The following is a 23821-nucleotide window of genomic DNA, read 5'->3' on the forward strand; positions in this document are numbered from 1 at the left end:
ATTAAGACGGTCTGTACCATAGACCTCCAAATCAGCACTGAAACCTTAGAAACAACCACAGCGATGGAGGACACACACCCATTTGAGCGATTCATAGATTTTTACTTTGAGCTTGGACTAAACTATAAAGACATTAAAACTGTGCTTTGCATTAGACACAGTTTTCATATAAGCGAAAGACATCTGAAGAGAGTTCTTAGCGCAAGGGGACACACTCGCCACAAAGCGTACTCTGACCTGGCCGTCTTGGTTGAATTTATAGACAACCAATTGCAGTACTCTGGGCAGCTTCACGGATACCGATGGATGTACGCTAAATGCAGGGAACATGGACTACGCGTGAGGAAAGAGGATGTGCGCTTGGTTTTGAAGGAGCTGGATCCCCGAGGCGTCGCACTGAGGCAAGCAAGACGTTTCAGGCGGAGGAACTATTTTTCAAAAGGGCCGAATTTCATCTGGCACATGGACTCCTACGACAAACTGAAGCCATATGGCATCTGTATCAATGGTAGTATTGACGGTTTCTCGAGAAAAATAATCTGGCTTAATGCATACACAACAAATAGTAATCCGAAAGTGATCGGGGGGTATTACATAGAAGCGGTGCAGCGTTTAAAGGGCTGCCCTAGAGTTGTGAGGGGCGATCTTGGAACTGAAAATGGCCATGTTAGAGGCTTTCAGCGTTTCCTTGTGCCCGTGGCTCCTAACGACACCCCTGAGAGTTACTTGGAGGGAGCAAGTACCGCCAATCAAAGGATTGAATACTGGTGGCGTTTTCTTCGCAGCCAGTGTCTGGAGTTCTGGTTATCCTTATTTGCAGACATCAGAGACAACGGGTACTTTGATGGTGGGTTTCTGGACAAAAACCTCCTTCAGTTTTGTTGCATGGGACTCATCCAGGTGAGTTAATAAAATATGTTTTGTTGCGTGCCTGGATGCATGCGTGTGTGAGTGAGAGATAAAGGAAACTGAGGAAGTGAAACGTCTCCTGTACTCGTTTGTGGTGTTCCCATTATCACAAATGTGGAAGCCAACTGCTCAGCCTCTGTGTGGTGGTGGTGGTGGAGGACCCCCATCTTTTTTTTCGGGCCTCCACTTTTTTTCTAGTGGCCATAACGGGTCACATTTGAGCATACAGAGTAAGCAAATATGTACTTGTAATGTGCTCAGATAATTTTAATAAGTGCTTACAGAAAGACAATTAATGTAGCCTCTAACTGCAATTGATTTACATCGGACAAACAGACCAAGCACTATGGCTCATAATACAATTACACCTCACCTGTTTGGACTATATTTTTATATTTCATTTTTACTTGCTGCCAGGAACGTTTGGGGCCTGTTGGGTTGCACCTGCGCTCACATCACGTCACAAAATAAAATGTATAAAATAAAATATAATAAATAACGTGTTAAATGGGTGGAAATCCCTAGATCAATGTTTAAATTAACACTCACGCATTGACTCTGTCGGCTATTTTTTGCCATGCATGCTCCCTTTCTTTTGCAGCTGAGGCTGTGTTACTTTTTTTCTGCAAAATTTGCATGTTATCGGCATATGCTGCCATCAGAATTTCGGCCTCAAGCGCTGTAAAATACATTGACCGCGCCTTCTTTCCCTCCGTCTCCATGGTGACTCGCTTAATCTGTGCTCCACTAATAAGGGCTTTATGTATCCTCGTGCGTGTGCTTAACTTGGGGTTAAAGCAACTCCGCGTTGATTGAACTAATTGTTATCAGCCTTTCTGAAACCGAATATTCCGAGTTGGACAGTTCGGGGTTACTCAACCCTGAGTATCGTTTTTCACTTCCTGAAATAGGGCCCTGTACCAGGTTTAGGGAATGGAGAGACTTGCAGGAAGAAAGAGACAAGACAGGGAGAAGCGGGTGAGAGGAGCAGGGAGTAAATGAAATCAAAAATTGTGTAAATACTATAATTTAGGTTTAAGCAATCGGCCGCCTTAAGGAAGAGCTCAACAACCAAGACTACAGTAACATCTATGTTGTTTATGTTGACATGGCATATGAAATTTTCTTATCTATAATATTAACTATTTACAATTTGGAATTATTTCGATTGGGATATCAAAATAACTTACAAATACAAAATACAATGATCAGTGACATAAAACAAATTGATTATTATGAGGTGAGTAGATGAGCCAAGCAGGTAGTAATAAGACTAATAGTACTAATGTAAGATATCACAGCATAACAGTAACCGTAGTTAGTGTGTGAAACACTTGTACAGATGACATTAGGTAAAGTACATGATTACAAAAATGCACATGATTGTTTAAAAATAATAAATTGCATAAATCTAATAAACCTTCCTCTCAGTGAGTGAGTTGTCTCATCGTGATTTGCGTATATGTATATACGTACATGCGATCGCATTTCTTAAATTTCTGTATTCTTTTTAACAGGATGAGCTGGATGACACTGCACAGGTTTGGAATACACACTCCATCAGGCCATCAGCAAACATCAATATCCCCAGTGGTCGACCTAATGTAATGTATACATTACCTGAGCTCTACGGGACAAGAGACTTCCTTTGCCCCACTGAAGAAGAACATGTTGAAATGTGTAAAACTGAGTGTGTTTTTCGACTGACCAAACCATGTGACCCCGATGTATATGAACTGTGCAATATCATCATGACTGAGTCCCATCTGACTCCACCAACAGACTCATATCAGGCTGTGAACTTGTACATGCATTTAAGAGAGAACATCATGGCATTAGTGTAAATTGCATACACTGCAGCAGAGAACATTACTCAAAATTGACCTGTGATATGTGCGAAAGCTAACTTCTGGATGTTAAACAGACTGTAAACTGTAAGCTTTCTAGTACACAGTCATTTATGAGAATATCTTATATAGAAATATTTATTGTTGTGTTCCAGGAGGGTCAGTGAACTAAAGTATAAAGGGGAGTCTCTGCCTGTTAATGATATTCTGAGTGTTCTTTAGCACAAAAACACTGTAATGTTCTGTCAAATGTTATCAAGTTCCATGTCTATGTGTATTACTTCGAATTACTTTAACTGTGTATTTGGCTTGATACATGGATCAAAACATAAGACACATCTTAATTTAATGTGTTAGGAGTTTTAATGTACAGTGTTTAATCAGATAATGGTGGTTTATGTTGAGTATTTTGTAATAATTTTTAAATGGTGAGTTGGTTTTTATTTACACCATCTGTATTTGTTAATGATGGGAATGTTTAGTTGTTGATATTGGCTAGAATACTGTTTAAAATCGAAGAGATATGATATTATGCCTTGCTGCTTTATATATATTATAACGCCAACTGTCACATTGGCAGGCTACATGAAATGGTACTAAGGGGCATCATGATCTGAGAGGGGGCACCTTGGCATTTTTCTGAACTCCAGTTTCTCTGGCTAAAAATATAGTTATTTCATGTCATTTTTGCTTCTTTTTTTTTAAACTATTTATTCTGATTCCAGAAGAGCTTTAGTTTTTTAATGTTGGTTAAACAAAAGTGAAAAAATAAAGAACTAAATAGAGACCTTTTGAACTCTTAGAATTTCTAATAGATATAAACATTCTTTTTTTGTCACTGAATTTATCTGAAGCTTATTTTATCAGCTGAATAACAAATTCTTTGCACCCACCTGTTCTGTTGATGAACAGCAATTTCATTCGAATGCTATTTTTGCAAAACTCACCACTTCTGAAAGGATGATATGTGTTGTTGAACTACCGGACAAATAAACTGAAATCTAATCAATTTCTAATTATTTTTGGACTATGTAGTACAGACAACTAAAAAATTGCAAATGACAAAAGCATATCGACAACATCTGTGTATTGACTGCCTGTGTTCCCAGGCACTTTAATTTCAGAGAAGGGTAGACAGAAGTGCATAATCTGTCAAAAATGTAGCAATACTTTATAATTAACCATATATACTATTTAATCTAATTAGAAATCCTGGCCTACAATCTTGTTTATCCTAGAAACTGTTAAATCTGATTATCATTGCTTGTTAATTTGTAATTATATAAGACAGTATAAAGAATTGTGAATCATCTGTATGTCACATTATGGCAAAGTCCTTTCAAAAAAAAAAAACTTGTGATGGCAATATGATTTTTAACAAAACAACTAGTAAACATTTTGGAAGCTAATCAAGGGAAAATAGGACTTATTGTTACAAGATGATGTTTATAGGCCACATCAGCTTTAAGAATTTGTAAAAAGGGTCTTATCATTAACTTTCAATAACTTCTTTCGCAACCATAGTGACATTCTTTACTAATATTAATGGACTTTTCACCCTAAAATCAAATTTACAAATTTTTCTGTTCGCTAGCTGTAGTATTCCTTAATCCACATTGTTTTAGTGTGAGTTGCCCAATTTTAGAGATATTGACTGTACAAGCCTACCCCTCTCTTGTTTCACATGGTACTTAATGCTTAGTAGCAAAGTCCTTATGTAGACCTTATGTAGCTTCATGTTGTTTTTCAACAAGGAAGAGATCTCTACAGCTAATATCTCCCAAAACTAGGCAACTCACGACAAAACATTCTAGATGGATAAACAGCAAGCCAATGTGTGTCACTGCGGGGTATGCAGGTGTGTTGAGAGAACGTACCCAAAAGCAGACAAGGAGAGAGAGAGGACAATCAACTTAAAACAAAAGCGAGCCTTTATTCTGGCTGATGGCTGGAGTAAAAGAAAATAATGACAATGTGTACAGCAAATTTTGATGTGATCTGTCCCTCTAACGCTAAACACAAACCTTGTTTTCAACAGAAGTTAAAGATGTGGTCATTTTCAAAGAATTTTAAACAATAAAGAGTCCTTGTGAAATCTGACCTAACATACAACTAAACCATCAGAAAATTAAATTTGTGACTGCTTGTTATACGGCTGAATATATCAAATGCTTCAATGACAAAATGAAACAAGACAGAATTTATGAACTCAAGGATAATCATACAAATAAAAATTACAGCTCTAACCATTAGTACGCTCATCAAGTTCAAATGATGTCCATTTCAAAGTAATTGCTGGAAAGGACATTGTCGAACTCTGTGCGAAATTCAGGATAAGAACTGTAAGTGCATGGCACTTCAAGGGTAGCTCCACAGGTGTGAGCAACAGGCCTTCTGTTGAGCCCAGTTTCAGCATTAAAACACACCAAAATTTTGTCAACACATATCACAGAAGATCCTGTGCAGAAGCGCAGGATTTTTTCAGCTTTGGTTTCATCAGCGTTTTTAACATAACGCTGAAGATGGTTAAACGTTGTTTGTTCTCCGTGAGACAGCATGATTTTTGTTGCTTCAAATAGCTGCACTAGTCTTTTGCCTGTGGCCTTCTTTGTCTCATACAGAGATAACACACTTTCCTTGTCTGCCAGTTTCAGCTGCAGATGTGCCATGGGTGTGGAGAAGCAATCCATTATATACTTTGGCTCTTGGAGAATGGCCTTATGAGCCATTGTTTCAATGGCAGGCTGCATGTTGTTCTTAGGTGGTAGGAAGTGGGAACCCATCCTTGTAAAAAGGTCAAGCAGGTCCTCTTCATCATTTTCATCCATTGTGCCTTGGAGAGCCTTCTCAACAGCTGATCTCTCAACAGGAGGCAGATAGTTGAGAAACGATGCAATCAGAATGTCTACATCAACTGAGTCCATTCCGTGGATGCAGGCTAAAATGAAAGCCCTTGACAGCCTCACTGGAAAGACACCATGGTCTAGTAAGCCTTTCACCCATATCTGCCCAACTGCTTGCCATTCAGCCTCACTAAAGTCTGGCCTCAGCCTTGGAACTCGTTCATTTTCACCTTCACACTGTTCCAAAAATTGCTCCCAAAATGCAGTGTAAACCTCCCTTGACACCCCAGCATCATCAACAGCATTTTCATTTACAAAGTTCATCTTTAAAGTCACATTCAGAATGCGACTGTCCATAAATACAGCCAAAAGATCATCAACAACTTTTATCCTGCGAATTGATACATGTAGGGGGCTCTGTGGGTCTCCTGAATTTGATGGGGAAAGTTGGTTGCTTGAATCTAAACGCAAACCTTGTGCGATGAAATTCAGTCCATGGTCCTGAGTAAAAGACAAAACATGCACATTCCATAAGAAATGCAAATGAATTGTACAGATTACACAATATCAATGTTCTGAAAAAGTTTGAAATTTATTTGTCTAATTTTAGTGGGCTGTACATTCCCAAACCATGGTTGCACTGACAATTTATATATAACATTAACATTGTGGCCTGATGGATGTCCTTGTATGCCTCACAGAAAATTATACAAGTGTTCTTTACATGTATGAGAAGACTCACTTATGTGCAAAATAGGTAGAGAACACAATAGTGACACCAAAACAATGTCTCACTGCTGTGTTATGTAAATAATTTGATTTCAAGACAAAATTTCCTGTTTAATCTTATGTTAATGTAAAACACTGGAATTGTCTCTCAACTGACAATATCCTTTTAATTCAAATAGACCCACAAACTGCCATATCCTCAGAAAATAGCATGACATTTTTGGCATCTCTACAGTATGTAAAGGTAGGTGTTTATGGTTGCCTGAATTGATCCATCTTACCTGTGCAATCTGGGGTGCTTCCTCTTGTATTGACTGCATATGGGGTGTGGGCAAGCCATTAGCTGAAGACAATGGTAGCAGGAAACCATCCATAGGTAATCCATTTGTGTCGGCATTCTGAGAAGGAAGTATTGCATTAATTGACAACAGACACCTTAACCCTTCAAGATTAGAAGACTCTTCTTCAATCTTCTACCTTGGCCTATTCTAAGTCATGAATGTTCTTAAAAAGTCTGCAAAATATGTCAATAGGTATTAAGAAATAGAACAAAAATACACCACTTTATTTTCAGCCTACATGTCTCACTTACAAGAGTAAAAAGACATATTACAGTGGAATCCCACAGGTTTTTATCAGATCTTGATGTACTTATTGCTACTTAAAATGTTGTATTACTGCTGCAAAAAAAATCAAGTTTTAAACAAACAAGAGATGAATTCTGATTAATAGAAATCGAGCAATTCTTTCACAGTACTGTAAGTTATTTCTTTTAAGATCCAAAAGAATATTACAGAAAATAACACACATGCTTAAATTTTGTCCAAGCAGGAATGCATGATCAGCTTTTTTAAAATCAGAACTATGCAAGTTACTGAATTTGATTATTAATAAATTTCCATATTTTGTCACACTTGAACCATATCAACCACAACTGTCCATGGTCTTACCTGTCTGAGATCCTCACTGTTGACATAATTCAGGGTTATCACGACTGTGTCATCACCATCTGCTCTGACAAGATCCTCTTCAGGATTCCATACAACCGTATCCGCTTCGTCTATGTGTGGAAAACGACATTCCAAATCTTCTGGAAGTTTGGCCAAGGACTCTAGTTTGAAGGATTTGTTAGGAACTATACTGGTCAGATCAATAATTTCAGAGCAGTGGTCAGGGAAATCATGATCACTTGAGTCAGTCTGCTGCCGCTGTCCCACGACAGTGTTTTTAATGTCTGTTGGGGTTGAATGCATATGATGGGATTTTCCTGGACTTTGTGTTGTCACTGCCTCACAGAGTGATTTCAGTTCTTTTGGATTGGGTTCCATCTGGAAATTGTGAATCTGTGAACCAGAAAACAAACACAAGACACAAACGAAAATAATTCAATTATTTTTTCAGCAGCCAGTCATTTTGTACATGTTAATGAATACAAAGCTGTAAGTCTTTCACAGATGTATTAAATGTACCTTACCACACAAGTCAACAACAAATTCCTGGAATAATTTCATCCTTCAGAAGTGCAAATATTCGTAGATGTACATAAAGCACTTGAATAAGACAACTCTTTATTGCAGTTGCACAGTCAAACCTAGTACAATAGTACAACAAAATTAGAAAATGTCGCATGTTACCACCGAGCACTACTAAACACAACAAAATACAGTAACTTTAAAGTGATCATTATTTTTAATAATAACTTTCTTATTTTAACAAACCTGTTTGCCAGTGTCACTGTCAGATGAATCCCCATGTTCAAGTAGATCTGGGACAAAATCATCTGTCTCACTGTCAAATCCAAGTAATGTCACCGGTGAATCTTCTTCAGTTATGCTGACAGAAAAATCCTCTTCAGATGAGGACTGAACTGTTAACAGTGTTTCATCTTTCATGCAAATGTAAAATCTCAGGAGCTTCAATTTGGTTTGTTCATAAAGTTTGCCAACAGTGTCATCTAAAGCAATCGGATTTTTTTTAAAATCACAGATATCAATGACAAAGTCTTCAACTCTCCCTTTTGGCGAGTACCCATCTGGAAAAAACAGGTCCTTTCCCATTTCCAAAATCTTAGCTACAGTTGTAGTTTTTTCCACAGTTGCATGTCTTGTTCCTCCACCATTTCTGGTTCTCACTTGACGGTATTCATTACTGCTTAAATGAAGCCATCCGATTTCTATTTTTCTGCAGGTCTTCTCTGCTGCAGTATTTCTCTGTCTTGCCATCCCTTCACTTTGCTTTTGGAACACACCTGATGAACCACACAGCACTCCTTTGGTTTTTGATCTTACTTTCCGTGCCGCAATTTTATCTCTTAGGTTCTGCAGAACAGTCTCTTTATCTGTGCTGTACTTAGTTTGTTGACAGAAGGACTGGACAGCTAGTCTGTCACCATATGTCCTTATGTATTTTGCCATTTGTCCATCAGTCATGACGGACAGCACTGCCTTATCCACCTGCAGACATAAAACATTAGAGAAATGGTATTAATATACTTTTACTCTAGGAAGCCACACTAGCACACATGGAATACTAACTGTATTAGAATAGAGTTCTTAATCACTGTTCATGATCATTATCAAAAGTTACTCTGTCAACTTCTGTCTTATTACTTTACTGTTGCTGTGTTAGTATTAGTATAGTAATAGTAGTAGATATTTATATATGTTGGGAGAAAACCCTGCAAAAATAAACCCAGGAGGAATAGAGACACAATGAGACAAAGTTACTTTTTTATGCTTAACGTGTACACGGGTGAGCTGCTGGAAACAACCCACAACCATGGACAGTGGCTTGGCATTTTTATAGGCACAAATCACAGAGACAGTGAGAACAGGATAAGAAAATAATAAACAGATAAAATAAACAACTCCATATATGGTGCTAGTCTCGTCAGCAGAGAGCTGGGAGAGATAAAACAATCTGAAACAATATGTCCCCGAAACAATATGTCTTTGCTGGGAAAGTCTAAAAAGACACTTCTAAACTAATCTAACCACAGACAAAGGGCATCTTTGTACATTTAAAAGAAGGTAAAGAAACATAGAATCATTTTTCCTGTAGCAATATACTACGTTACTAAAAAATATTTTGCTAGTAAGGTATAAGTAAGGTAAGTTCCACCAAGTATTTTGTGCCATGCTGTCCATGTTACCATGGTAATGGCACAGCCAGATAACAACATCCAAATTCATGGGCTGCAACCTCTTTTTTTTTTTTTAAACTGTATTTATCACATTGTCCAAATTCATGGGCTGCATCCTCCTGAGGACCCTTTTGTAGACCGATTATGTCACAGCGATGCACCGAAGGCTATCCAATTTCGTAGACTCCTTTTTTTTTATTATTTGCACAGAAATGTACAACAATTCTGGCAATCTCTACAAAGATTCTATTTTAAATTCGTAAACTCCTCCGAATGCAGCAGACAAATGCGTCCTCCTTTTCACCTATTTTTTTTTAAATTATTGAACTTTATTAAGAAACAGTATACAGAACATGTATACAACCAGAACAAAATTAACATATGCCAGGGGGTGTAATACAAAGAATTACATTCACTTTTCACCGAATTTGAAGGATGGGTCCGGTGTGTGCTTCGTGGCCCATATCCCAGAATTCAAAGTGCGGCCCAGCCAAACTCCAGTTTCCGGTAATGGCGGCCGTTAATAAGTTTTAAAATGACCGTTATTAATCTTTCTGGGTCACAAAATTTTTTTAAACACATTTCAGGGGAGAACGTGGGTGTATAAACTTGAAATATCTTCTCGGTTTATCAAGATATCGCATATTTGCAAGTGCTTCGACGTTTTCCTTGATGTCTGTTACCCACCAGCTCGATAGGTAGCCGAGAGCTCAAGGGTCACTAAAGCCGCCAAGAACGGCACAACTCGCGGCATATTATTTTCAGATCACCGCGGACTTTAGCTACTCAGGCTAAACTTAATATATAAAACACTTAGACAACCTAAAAATGTTAATGTTTGGCTTTTTTCAGTGTTTCATTTGTTCGTGAGTAAAACGGTTTGGCTGAGATTAAAGTTATTAGATTAAATTCGATAAAATAAAACTTTATTAATCCCCCGGGTGGGTTCCACATTGGTTTTACAGCGCTTAATCAACGTCACACAGAAAACTGATTAAACAGAAGTGCGAGATGGTCGAGAATTTACTCCAGTGTCGTCTTATATTTTAGATAGAAAGGAGCAGACGGACGAGCTTATTACACTCCACCGAGACAGCGGTGACGCTAATCAGAAGGCTAGACCGTCCAATTTCCCCAGCCGTTCTGAGAACCCGGCCCACGTAGACCACGAAGCCCGAGTCCTCGGGAGGATGCAGCCCATGAATTTGGACACGATTTGAAATTTCAAAACATATGTGCACTTAACGAGTTATGTTTAATGAACCTGAACATATTTACAAGAATTAACATTAAAGGCCTGCATATACGACCTCGGTTTTTCAACAAGTTGAACCGCGGTGTTTAATGCTTTGTTGTTTATACGTACTTTGTCTTGTTGCATGTGCATGATGTCGTCGTGTGGGACCTCTCTTGAAATGTTCTAAATCCTCCTCCATGTCTGCACCGTATGGAGCCCCGTACCGTAGCACCGCACCCTTCAACTGAAACGCTATCAAAAAGGAGCGGGATCTTTTGCGAGATCTCGCAATACTTATTGCGAGCGCTCGCAATACTTTTGCGAGATCTCGCAATACTTTTGCGAGCGCTCGCAATACTTTTGCGAGATCTCGCAATACTTTTGCGAGCGCTCGCAATACTTTTGCGAGATCTCGCAAAAGTCCGTCTAAATTTTTCTCCCATGTCCCCTGGGGGGCTCCGTACGGACCACTTATGTGCAGCCCTGGTTATTTAGCTCGTCATATTGCAGCCACAGAAATTATTTTGTCCATGAAACCATAAAGCTGCACTTTCTTTTTGCCTTATAGTCTGATTTGTCATAACTTTTCCGTTTTGTGGTAAGCTTTTCTTTGTCTGTCACTTCTTCACCCTGACCTGTCTTATTTGGCTCAGCAGAACTGAAATATATATCCTGCTGCTTTTACACATGCACTCACATAAGCTCAGCGATTCTCTGCGCGATCAACCTCTCACATGTTTAAGCTTGCTGCGGGAGATTTCACTTGTCATGTTTGCATAGTAAGCTAACAATTAATAAGACGATGTCAGAGGAATTGGTGCACAAATTATCATCACTCACAGATCAGTGCTGTCGCTCTCTATACACAGTTTGCGCGATTGCAAAGTGAAAGCAAAAAAAACAAGCGCAAATTCAAACGCGATTTCAATATGTCACATATTGACAGTGGCTCATCGATGCCAATGACATAATTACCCAGCTACATTTCTGAAAGAATGCAAAAGCATTGACATATATTTTTCCTTCCTACAATAGCCCGACGGGCAGGGAAGAGATAGATTTTGGTAGCCCGACTGAAAAAATCGCTAGCTCCAGGACGTCGGGCTAGCGATATTGCAAGCCCTGTATCTGATTGAGGAATCACTCATCTTTGGAAAAGAGAGTTTATTACAGAGAAATGTCTCTTTCTAAAATAAAAGCTATACTATCCGCTTCTTCTGGGCTATATTCTCAGCAGCATAAGGAGAATCATGTGCTAACAGCTGTCTAAATGACTCGGCTAAAGTTAGTTAGTTGTTTTTGTCTTTGCACTAGGATGATGTCGGCGTAAATGTGCAGTCATATTCGTTGTGTTCCCACTAGTGCTTTCAGGTTAATCTCGTTGAAATGACCTTAACGCCACAACACGGCAAATCTCTGTTAACGAGCTACCGCCGATCGCCCCGTGCATGGGGCTAGACGGCCAACACGTTAACGAGCTAACTGCGCTAACACACTAGTTCCCACCCATGTAATTGAGCATTGCATGGCACATCCAACATACTGTTTTACTTTAGTCCATGACTCGCTTACCTTCAGGGTCATACGTCACATGAAAACCAAAATAATTCCAAACGCCAGATCTGAATGAGGGTGGGGGAGGTCCATGTTGCAAGGAGAGCTTAACTTCTGTCTCGCTAGCTTGCCCTGCGCTCTTCCTTCTGACTATGCTGTCTGTGTTGAGCGCTCAGTGGATCTGCGCTCGACAGTGCAGCCTAGGCGGAGTAGTCGAACGCAGATTCACTGAGCGCTCAACACAGACAGCATCGTCAGAAGGAAAGTTGATAAAATAAATTACAAATTTTGTATTGTTCGATACATATGCGTACCGAACCGAAAGCACTGTATCGAACGGTTCAATATCGATACAAATATCGTTGCACCCCTAATGTTTATATATAAATATATGCGGTGGCCCCTAGAGACAAAACACGTACAAACTTCAAAACACATTTCTAGCATGAACTGAACTTCCAAAGCAGAGCTACTAGATCACTTAAATTACACAATTGAAAGCATGTGTGTATTGTTTGTGTATTTATACACACGCACTCATATATATATTCAAATAATTTTAAAAAAAAGTTCATTTACCTGTTCCACACACCAAATCCGGTCTTTGGTACTTGCTGGCTTGTGTAGCCACTAGGTAACAAAAGCTCAACACTGCGCCTAGCATCCTGGAGCACTTCTGTTGTCTTTTGTACGTGTTTTGAGTTTTTACGTGCTTTGGAGTTTTTACGTGTTTTGGAGTTTGTACGTGCTTCAGGGTTTGTACGTGCTTCAGAGTTCATACGTGATTTGAAGTTTGTATGTGCTTTGTCTGTAGGGGCCACCGTAAATATACTTTTTATTCACTTCACATAAAATGTAATAAAAAAAATCATATAATACAAAAATCAACTATTCACATTTCAACTTTTAACTATTTAAATTTTCAGCTTTTTCCTTTTACAAATTTAAAGTGAAACAACACAAAACACTGCAAACCACAAAACAATTAAATATAAATTAAAATATGAAAACAAAAAGAAGATGCATATTCTGCTGTCTTTCTGTGGTTTTCCTGCTCTGTGGTTAAGGGCCTTTTTTAGGTCTTCATTTTTCTTTTTCAAAGAATCAACTTCATCTTCGACCATAGCCTTCATTTTCTTTTCCAAGGCCAGAGCTCTAATATTACTCTGGCATTTCTGTTTGATCTCCATATTCTGGGCCTTTTGGTCGTGTATTACTTTGCCCATTTGATCTTTCTCATCTGCTAAATCTTTCACAGTTTTACCCATTAATTCATTTTGGTCCTGTAGCTTTGTATTGTGTGTCAAAAGACCCTCAATCCAACACTGCGAGGATTGATGTTGTTCCTCGCGTTCTTTAACCGCATTGACGGCCACACCTCTACTATTCTTTACTGTTCTCTCAAGCTTTTCTATTTTGGAATCATACATTTCCATGACCTCTTCTAACTTTCTGTCTGCAGCATTGGCTTTGTCTTCCAGTTTTTTAGTGTTTTCCTCGTAAAATTGCTGCATCTAGATTCTAGGCTGATGGTGACTCCTGAATTTCCTCCACTTCCTCCTCATCCTTAAAATACTCCCGATGGGTGTCCACAGCATTGTTCAGTCTGATGGCATCCTCCATGACCTGGACAACATGATACCATTAGAATGACATCATAGAATGAGGGGTGTGACCAGAGCCAGAAATGCACTCATTGATCCTTTTGTTGATTTATTGCTATCATCATACACTACTGATCAACTAATCGAAGTGCAAGTGTCACAGTCTGTTATTTATTCTCCCTCCATGCAAGGCAACATCCAGGGGTGGTTCTGTGGGCCATGCTGAACCATCTGGTTCACTGGTGCTTAGGGCCTTTTTTAGGTCTTCATTTTTCTTTTTCAAAGAATCAACTTCATCTTCGACCATAGCCTTCATTTTCTTTTCCAAGGCCAGAGCTCTAATATTACTCTGACATTTCCGTTTGATCTCCATATTCTGGGCCTTTTGGTCGTGTATTACTTTGCCCATTTGATCTTTCTCGTCTGTTAAATCTTTCACAGTTTTACCCATTAATTCGTTTTGGTCCTGTAGCTTTGTATTGTGTGTCAAAAGACCCTCAATCCAACACTACAAGGATTGATGTTGTTCCTCGCATTCTTTAAAGCAACAAAACAACCCGAAGAGCCGGCTCCTTTTAGTGAGCCCAACCAAAAGAGCCGGATCTCTAAAAAGAGCCGGAAATCCCATCACTATTAGGATGGGTTAGGTTAGGGGAATGGAAACTCCTCCCTGCACAAGGAGGGCAGGAGTAGGTGCACGCTCCGCACCATGACCCTTCCTGAGACCCGCCATCCCATCTACCGTATCCGGCAATCCCCAGGTCCGAATTGAGGTAAGTACCGTCCTTTTCTTTTTCAGGTTCAGGTAAGTACCAAATTATGTTTAATTTTTACCAAAGTTGTGTTTTATTTGTCCTGTTTTTTTAGGTTTCTAACTGTGTTTTAATAAAATTTGTCTTTGCTCAATGAATTTAGTCTCTGTGTCGTTTTTAATTCCAATTTTTAGGCTTTTAAACTGTTTTTATCCATAAATTATCCAATTTTTAGGTTATAAATTTATGATATTCCAATTTTTAGGCTTGAATTTTTAGGCCAGTAAATCAATATGTAAATGAAAAAAAACATCAAAAGAAATCCCCCCCCCCCAAAAAATAACAAACTAAAACAACAAACAAAAACACTTTTTAGTGCTGACGCATGGCTGTGGCTACGTTTCGGCTGGGCTGTGCCTTCTTCAGGCTGTGCACATGCGTCGCTGGCTAAATTAAAATGAAGAGACTCTTCTCTGCCCCTCCTTTTATAGTGTGCTGTGTCTCCTCCCACTCTTGGGATTTCTGTTTTATTGGTTTTTTTTGTTCAGTATCTTTAATGTTTGTGTCACGGATTGCCGGGGCAAGCCGTGTGGAATTGTAGAAAGGGACCAAAAGGCGGCAGCTCTGGTGGAGGTGAGTGTTTATTCACAGAGGTGGGTAAGTACAAACAAAGGTGGCGACAAAACATGAAACTGGAAACCTAAACTGGGTAAACTAATAAGACAAACCAGAAACGAGGAAATACATACGGGAAGACGCAGGGAGACCGAGGGGAAACAACACAGACGAACCAGCGATTACTAAGACAGAAAATACAACTTAAATACACTCAGAACACAGGGAGATTACACACAGGTGGGAGACACAGCTGGGAGTGATTAACATGACGAGACCAGGGAGGCAAACTGAAAACATTCACATAAGACGCAGACCTTCACAATAAAACAGGAACACACGGGGGGAACAGGGTAAACACCAATTAGAGAACAGGGCCCTGTTTCAGGAAGCCGGTTTAGTGGAAAAACTGAGTAAGTATACCCTGAGTTAACGAAAACTCTGGGTTTTCGGTTTCACAAAGCGAGTTCAGCTGAAGCCTGAGTGAGTCACTATGACGACACACGCCGTGAAGCTAACCTGCCCCCTAGCAGGTTTACTACAACTAACCCTGACTGTCTCCGCCCCTTTGTCGGAAACCTGACAGTAGGAAGTGTCGGACATGGCGTGCTCCTTCCTTGAAGAGCCAGTAGATCGTGAAGCCCAAATTCTCCGCAGAGCTCTCCGCCGGGAGAGAGTGATCAGAGCGCGTTTGGACATTTTATCATTTCCTGATGATTTTCTGTGCGAACGTTACCGTTTCTCAGCACAATCTATAATTTATTTGAATAACATCCTCAGGCCTAATATTGCTCATGTGACACATCGCGGACATTCTCTCAGTTCTGTGCATATTATTTGTATCGCACTTCGGTTTTTTGCAAACGGGAGCTTTCTGTATAATATTGGTGACGCTGAGCACGTTTCCAAGGCTACCGTCTGTCGGGCAGTCAGGAATGTTACAGTTGCACTGAAACGTCTCCTGTACTCGTTTGTGGTGTTCCCCGGTCACAGACCCACAAGATTTATCAAAGAGGGATGCCACAAAATTGCAGGTAGCAGGATGACCAAAACTTAATTCATGATGTGGTGATACTTGAACTACTACTTAAATTTTACATTTATTTTCACGGTTCCCAGGCGTGATTGGCTGTACAGATGGCACTCACATTCCAGTCATTGCTCCTTTAGTAAATGAAGGAGACTATGTGAACAGGAAGTCTTTCCACAGCATTAATGTACAGGTACATAGTTCCCTGTAGCATTTCAAACTAACAAATTATTTTATCATAGTAATGGATGCTAATTTGTGTTCTCTGCACTGTGAAGATCATATGTGATGCTGCCAACATTATCACAAATGTGGAAGCCAAGTGGCCAGGCTCTGTCCATGACTCACAAATATTCCGTGAATGTACACTGAGCACAAAATTTGGACATGGTGAGTTGAAAATACTTTAAAATATATAAAGACCAATTGCTTCAGAAGTGTATCCTTCTGTCTTAGGAGAGTTCACTGGCTACTTGCTTGGTGATAGGGGGTATCCATGTTTACCCTATTTGCTTACCCCTTACCCTGACCCTGAACCGGGCCCACAGCAGCGATATAATCTGGCTAATTGCAGGACAAGAGCCAGAATTGAAATGACTATCGGAATGCTTAAGGCCCGGTTCCAGTGCCTGCAAAGACTCAGGGTCACCCCAGAAAGGGCATGTGACATTATTGTGGCATGTGTGATTCTTCACAACATTGCCACAATTAGAGGAGAACACTGTCCTTCTGAACCAAACATCAGCAGTGATCCAAACCATGAACATCCTGACCCTCCCACGGACATACAAGATGGAAGCGCAGTCAGAGACACCATATGTCACAATCATTTCTTTTGACCCATCACCTCAACATGTTGAAAGAAGAATAAACAGATTTTTTGTTCAACTGGCTTTATTGGTCGCCTGTATTTCCTGTACACAAAGTATTAAAAGATGTAAACCTCATAAAGTGTCTCTGTTGCTTCCTCCTCTGTAACAGCTGTCAATGTTTCTTCATTATTTTCCTGTAGTAAAGAAATAAACAACATTGCTGTTCTACTGTAAACTCATATAATCTGTGGAGTATTACTCACAACTGCATGTTGGTCTGGCTCAACAGGAGGCTGCACCAGATGCAGTACACCATCACCATCAACTGATAGAATATGAGGTTTATACAGGTCACTTATAACTTACAAGGGACCAAATGGCAATTAACAAACATACCAAGCACCTTACACTTCATTGTCATTATGCTCTCAAAGACAACCAAGACTGAGGGAAGGCAAAATCAGTAGGAAAATAACTTCACTACAAAATAATCCATTATGGTAAAGAGTTTATCAAATGAATGAGCAGCACTGCGAAGGTGACTGTGAAGAAAGGATGTATGCACATCATGTATTATTTTGAATTTACCCCTTATGTAGGCACTTGTGTCTTGCGGGGTTATTGACTCAGAGGATGTCCCCGCAGAGATGCCTTCGGCCACAGCCTCTGTGAGTGGTGGTGGTGGAGGACCCCCACCTGTTTTTCGGGCCTCCGCTTTTTTTCTGTTGGCTATAACGGGCCACATTTGAGCATACAGAGTAAGCAAATATGTACTTGTAATGTGCTCAGATAATTTCAATAAGTGCTTACAGACAGAAAATTAATGTAGCCTCTAACTGCAATTGATTTACATAGGACAAACAGACCAAGCACTATGGCTCATAATACAATTACACCTCACCTGTTTGGACTATATTTTTATATTTCATTTTTACTTGCTGCCAGGAACGTTTGGGGCCTGTTGGGTTGCACCTGCGCTCACATCACATCACAAAATAAAATGTATAAAATAACAAATAAAATAACATATGATAAAATAACGTGTTAAATGGGTGGAAATCCCTAGATCAATGTTTATATTAACACTCACGCATTGACTCTGTCGGCTATGTTTTGCCATGCATGCTCCCTTTCTTTCGCAGCTGTGGCTGTGTTACTTTTTTCCGCGGAATTTGCGTGTTATCGGCATATGCTGCCATCAGAATTTCGGCCTCAAGCGCTGTAAAATACATTGACCACGCCTTCTTTCCCTCCGTCTCCATGGTGACTCGCTTAATCTGTGCTCCGCTTATCAGGGCTTTATGTATCCTCGTCCGCGCGCTTCACTTGGGGTTAAAGCAACTCCGCGTTGACTGAACTAATTGTTATCAGCCTTTCTGAAACCGAATATTCCGAGTTGGACAGTTCGGGGTTACTCAACCCTGAGTGTCGTTTTTCACTCTGAGTTTTCTAAACCGGCTTCCTGAAACAGGGCCCAGAACCAAAATCGCGAAGAGAAAACACAAAACGCTGGGTCAAAAGGACCCAGGATCATGACAGTACCCCCCCCCCCCCCCCTCAAAGGCTGGCTCCAGACAGCCCAACAAGAAACAAAACAGCCAGAAAAAACAGAAAACAACCCGACCAGGGTGGGCGGCGGGGGCCCAGGAAGGAGGGCTCGAAGCAAAACAAAACCGGAGCACCAGGGGCCTGTTCTTCGTACGTCGCTTACTACATCCAAGATCAAATGACACATCCAAGACCAAACCATCGCGCTAACCGTGAGCTCACTAATCCGGTTCCCCGAACACACCTGCTGTTGACGATTAGTACAGCTGGACGCAGTAATGTGACATCACTGGGTGTCGTAAAAGGGGCTACGCATCGATAGTAGAAACATTGATCGGCAACCCGCTGATTGGTCGGCGAAAATGTCGAAGGGGCGTGCACGGTATTTTCCGGCAGCAGAGCAAGAACTCATGAGTGAGGGATTCCAGGAGTTTCAGAGTTTAATTAAAACGCAAGAGAACACTGCAAAGGCTGCAAAAGCAAGGAGAGAGGGCTGGCAGAAAGTTGCTGACAAATCAAACTCGTAGGTAATTTAATAATAATAATAATAATAATAATAATAATGGATTGGGTTTATATAGCGCTTTCCAAGGCACCCAAAGCGCTGTACGATACCACTATTCATTCACTCCCACATTCACACACTGGTGGAGGCAGCTACGGTTGTAGCCAGGCTGCCATATCGCGCCATCGGCCCCTCTGGCCAACACCAGTAGGCGGTAGGGTAGATCTATCATATGACACTATATTATCCAATATCATATGGCATTATATTATATTATAATATGTTATATTATATCCCCTTTCACATTAGAGCCACAACAGGACCCACAAGAACATGGGAACAAGTAAAAGTGGAATACAGGAGTATTCTACAGAATGGTAATATTTATCTCTTAGATTGCTTTTCGTCTCTTGGCAAGGTAATACTGGCCTGTAATACTCTGTTAGTTTGTTCATAACAGCAACCAAGAAAAGGGCAGAGGAAAAAAAGACAGGTGGTGGTCCTGCACCCCCTCGTCAACAAGTTGGTTAAGTAAATAATACCCTCACGGGAATATCGATATCTCTCAATGAGCACACTGTCGCGCTGAGCTAAAGGATCCTGTCTATCCCGCAATATACGCTGAATTCTGAGGACTCTCCTTATCAATCTTGCACCTTCCGCAATGGGTTGGTCGCGTATACGGACAGGACATGGCTGCGACAGACTTCCCAAATCCACCTTCGCTTTTATAGCCGTGGTCTCTCATCTTGATTACACGAAGTAATTTACAATTACTACTCTGAAATATGAATTACATCTGTAATAATCACATACATGTAATAGAATGTTAATGGTACATTTCCCTTTTTTAGGAAATGACCTGTATGTATCTGTGTGACATCAATAAAAGGATCAAGTGCTGCATTATCTTTAGTTACATTGATGTTATTTATTTATGGTGAAACAGTGGTGGAATATCGCTGTTGCTTTCGTATAAATGAAGCGGACATCTAATCCTGTTTACATAAAGTAAACCTGCTCACGAGCAGGTTTACGCTTACGGCTCTGTTGCTATGACAGCAAGTCCCGGATGAGCTTCGGGGAACCGAACGATCCAGGATCACGCGAAATCGTCAACGATCTAATCCAGCTAACTTACTTAGCGAGGTACGAAGAACAGGCCCCAGAAGGCCAAAAGACAAAAACAAAAAACGAGCCCAAAACCAAAAGAAACGAAGCACACCAGAACACAGGAAAAAACAGAGTCCAAAACAGAATTCAGGGGGCCGACAGCACAGGAGTCCAAAACAGTTCAGGGGGCCGACAGCACAGGAGTCCAAACAGTTCAGGGGGCCGACCGTGCGGACGGCAACGGCGGCGACGTGGACACAGTTCGGGGGGCCGACCGTGCGGACGGCAACGGCGGCGACGTGGACACAGTTCGGGGGGCTGGCCGTGCGGAAGGCAACGGCGGCCACACAGGCGATGGCGGTCCGGGGGCCGGCCGTGCGGAAGGCAACGGCGGCCACTCAGGCGAAGAGGGTCCGGGGGCCGGCCGTGCGGAAGGCAACGGCGGCGACGAGGGAGACGACGGAGCAGTTCAGGGGGCCGACCGCGCGGAAGGCAACGGCGGTGACTCAGGCGATGGCGATCCGGACCAGGCGAAGCACAGGCAGAGGCCGGACCAGGCGAAGCACAGGCAGAGGCCGGACCAGGCGAGGCTGAAGGCTCTGAGGCTGGACCAGGCGAGGCTGAAGGCCCTGGAGCTGCAGCTGCAGCAGGCGAGGATGATGATGGAGCTACAGCAGGCGGCTGGACGGGTTGAACGGGCCCCTCGGACCCTCCAGCGGAGGCAGGAGGCTGAACGGGCCCCTCGGACCCTCCAGCGGAGACAGGAGACGAAGGCCGGAGCGGTCCCTCGGACCCTCCAGCAGAGACAGGAGACGAAGGCCGGAGCGGTCTCTCGGACCCCCCGGCGGAGACTAGAGATGAAGGCCGGAGCGGTCCTACGGACCCTCCAGCAGAAGTCACCACTAAGCCAGCAGTCATGGAGTCCTCTGGCAAACACGAAGGCAACTGGCGATGCACTGAGCACTGGCTCTGCCCAGGCAACGCTGACATGGTGCAGTTCTCAGGTGGCGGCATAAACTTCAGGGGTCCAGAATCAGCCGGGGACTGAGACCTAGCCTCTGGGGAAGCCCTGGAGCGGCAAACTGTGCCAATGGCGGCTGAACCATGAAAAGCACCTTGAGGTGAAATTAGACTTTCTCCCTGCATGGAGTGAATGAGTGAAACCGGTGATACTGGAGCCAGAGCTACGGGTAGCGGGGGCACTGGAGCTACTGGGGCCTGCGCTACAGGCGGCACTGGAGCTACTGGGGCCTGCGCTACAGGCGGCACTGGAGACTGAACTGAGGGGGACACTGGAGGCTGAACTGAGGGGGACACTGGAGGCTGAACTGAGGGGGACACTGGAGGCTGAACTGAGGGGGACACTGGAGGCTGTACTGAGGGGGACACTGGAGGCTGTACTGAGGGGGACACTGGAGACTGAACTGAAGGGGGCACAGGAGACTGAGCTGAGAGGAGCACTAGCTGCGGGGGAGCTAACTGAGCTGAGAATGGCTGCGGGGGAGCTAACCGAGCTGAGAGTAGCTGCGGGGGAGCTAACCGAGCTGAGAGTGGCTGCGGGGGAGCTAACCGAGCTGAGAGTGGCTGCGGGGGAGCTAACTGAGCTGCCGGTAGCTGCACAGGCGATAAGCAGCTCGCGTTGACATCCGCCACACAAAATGCAGCCCCTGAATGAACAGTCATGCAGTCCGGAAATGAAAAAGAGTCCTCACTCACCACAGCCGGCGATTTAGAAGTCCAAACGTCCGGCTGTGGGGTGGCGCGCTTGCGGCGCGATCGGCGTTTCCTCCCCGCAGACGGCTCCGACGGGCCGGGCAAGATCACATCCGGCGAGTTGGGCAGCGAGGCAGGAGCGGCTGAGAGAAGGTGGGGTGTGTGCCGGAGAAAAGCCTGCACGGTCGGAGGAAGCGAAGTTAGAAGCCATGGCAGGCCGGAAAAGAGCCGTTGTAGCCGACTTTCCACGGCGCGGCGAAGCTCCTCTGGAGGGTCCTCAAGCCACAGCCCGAGGAGAATCTCCACGTTATATGTAACGTCGTCCCGGAGCTCCTCGGATGGATTTACTGCCGCTGGGTCCATGGTGGCTGGTTCGTACTGTCACGGATTGCCGGGGCAAGCCGTGTGGAATTGTAGAAAGGGACCAAAAGGCGGCAGCTCTGGTGCAGGTGAGTGTTTATTCACAGAGGTGGGTAAGTACAAACAAAGGTGGCGACAAAACATGAAACTGGAAACCTAAACTGGGTAAACTAATAAGACAAACCAGAAACGAGGAAATACATACGGGAAGACGCAGGGAGACCGAGGGGAAACAACACAGACGAACCAGCGATTACTAAGACAGAAAATACAACTTAAATACACTCAGAACACAGGGAGATTACACACAGGTGGGAGACACAGCTGGGAGTGATTAACATGACGAGACCAGGGAGGCAAACTGAAAACACTCACATAAGACGCAGACCTTCACAATAAAACAGGAACACACGGGGGGAACAGGGTAAACACCAATTAGAGAACAGAACCAAAATCGCGAAGAGAAAACACAAAACGCTGGGTCCTTTTGACCCAGGATCATGACAGTTTGTCCTGTGTTAGCTTAGGCTTTTTTTTGTTTTTATTATTTTTCTGGCACCCCCTTCTGTAATGTCTTTTCCATTATCCATCCTTATTTTTCTATTGTTATGGCACCCCCTTCTTATTTGTCCTTTCCGTTAATTTTTTCGTGATTTTGTTCCTTTCCTGTGATTGTCCTATTCGTCCTGCTCTGTCCTTGTTATGAGATCCTCCGTGACCTATGTTGCGTTTTATTGTGTTGTCAAGTGGAATTTGTGCACACTTTCCCGAGGTTTCTTCCCATCATCTGGCACCTGGGAGTTTTTCCTTGTCTTCCTAGAGAGCCAGCTTGGCCTGGGTCAGGAGCTCTATCACAGCAAAACAACAACAAAAAGACTTTTATGAAAGAACGACTTGAATTTTGTGTTATTTAAAAACACGTATTTAATTATTATTCAGTGTTGTGTGTTATAGCAAACTGCCAGCCTTAAACCTGAAAAAAACTCACGATTTTATAGAACTAGACAATGCATTTCCTGAAGAAAATTTCAATGTAATGATTATTTATTAATACGTTTTGTATTCAGTATTTAGTTTTATAAAGTAAATGCTGACCACACAAGTTTCCTTCTGGATTAATAAAGTTTTAAAAAATATCTGTAAAGTGTTATGAAATATAAAAATGTTTTTGTTGAGAATATGTCCACACAAAATAATTAAATAGGGCATTTTCTGTTATTTAACAGAGGTTTTCTGTTTTATAATTACACTGCAGTTTGGACGACGAGTTTCTGGAACGTTTTTGTCCTTTGAAAAGGCATTTCCACATGCAGGTCACTTCAGAGAAAAAGAAAAGGTGGAATTTAGGGATAAATTCCTCAACTTGAAAAAGAAATACGTAGACGGTGTGGAAGGCATCCCCTTTGTTGGAACAACGAAGGAGTTTCTTCTAGATGCAGCTTTACTAGATAAAACACGGGAGCTGGAATCATATAAAAAGCAGTACAATGATATGGTAAAGTCTTCCG

General features: G+C 42.1%; 2 protein-coding genes across 3 annotated transcripts; both read right to left on the reverse strand.

Annotated features, from left to right (window-relative positions):
* Window positions 1-4685: 4685 nt before the first annotated feature.
* Window positions 4686-7671, reverse strand: LOC147332349 (uncharacterized). 2 transcript variants are annotated; one of them, XM_086290590.1, is made up of 3 exons: window positions 7279-7671; window positions 6610-6726; window positions 4686-6100 (listed from the first exon to the last, which is right to left on the reverse strand). In XM_086290590.1, the coding sequence occupies exons 1-3, from the start codon at window positions 7654-7656 to the stop codon at window positions 5024-5026; spliced, it is 1572 nt and encodes a 523-aa protein (XP_086146716.1). In that variant the 5' UTR covers window positions 7657-7671; the 3' UTR covers window positions 4686-5023. The 2 variants fall into 2 exon arrangements, with proteins under 2 accessions (XP_086146716.1, XP_086146715.1); XM_086290589.1 differs by lacking the exon at window positions 6610-6726.
* A 137-nt stretch (window positions 7672-7808) lies between these two features.
* LOC147332350 (uncharacterized) lies at window positions 7809-14316 on the reverse strand. The gene is made up of 3 exons (XM_086290793.1): window positions 14158-14316; window positions 8575-8781; window positions 7809-8538 (listed from the first exon to the last, which is right to left on the reverse strand). The coding sequence occupies exons 1-3, from the start codon at window positions 14314-14316 to the stop codon at window positions 8038-8040; spliced, it is 867 nt and encodes a 288-aa protein (XP_086146919.1). The 3' UTR covers window positions 7809-8037.
* Window positions 14317-23821: the final 9505 nt, after the last annotated feature.

The sequence above is a fragment of the Aulonocara sp. 'chitande type north' Nkhata Bay genome, linkage group LG4 (assembly GCF_057382095.1).
Source record: "Aulonocara sp. 'chitande type north' Nkhata Bay isolate Kocher_YH1m ecotype deep benthic linkage group LG4, A_spYH_male_GT1.1, whole genome shotgun sequence".
In the NCBI taxonomy this organism is placed as follows: domain Eukaryota; kingdom Metazoa; phylum Chordata; class Actinopteri; order Cichliformes; family Cichlidae; genus Aulonocara; species Aulonocara sp. 'chitande type north' Nkhata Bay.

Bases quoted from the DNA above. Each gene is read 5' to 3' on its own strand.
- LOC147332349 (XM_086290590.1), bottom strand. From the start codon at position 7,656: ATGGAACCCAATCCAAAAGAACTGAAATCACTCTGTGAGGCAGTGACA. The intron at 6,727-7,278 runs GTAAGACCATGG...CTTCCTTCTCAG, and splicing joins ACAGTGAGGATCTCAGACAG to AATGCCGACACAAATGGATT. The intron at 6,101-6,609 runs GTAAGATGGATC...TCTTTTACTCAG, and splicing joins AAGCACCCCAGATTGCACAG to GACCATGGACTGAATTTCAT.
- LOC147332350 (XM_086290793.1), bottom strand. From the start codon at position 14,316: ATGGGTAAAACTGTGAAAGATTTAACAGACGAGAAAGATCAAATGGGC. The intron at 8,782-14,157 runs GTTGATTCTTTG...TTATGTCTGCAG, and splicing joins AGGCTATGGTCGAAGATGAA to GTGGATAAGGCAGTGCTGTC. The intron at 8,539-8,574 runs GTGTTCCAAAAG...ATGGCAAGACAG, and splicing joins TGCTGTGTGGTTCATCAGGT to AGAAATACTGCAGCAGAGAA.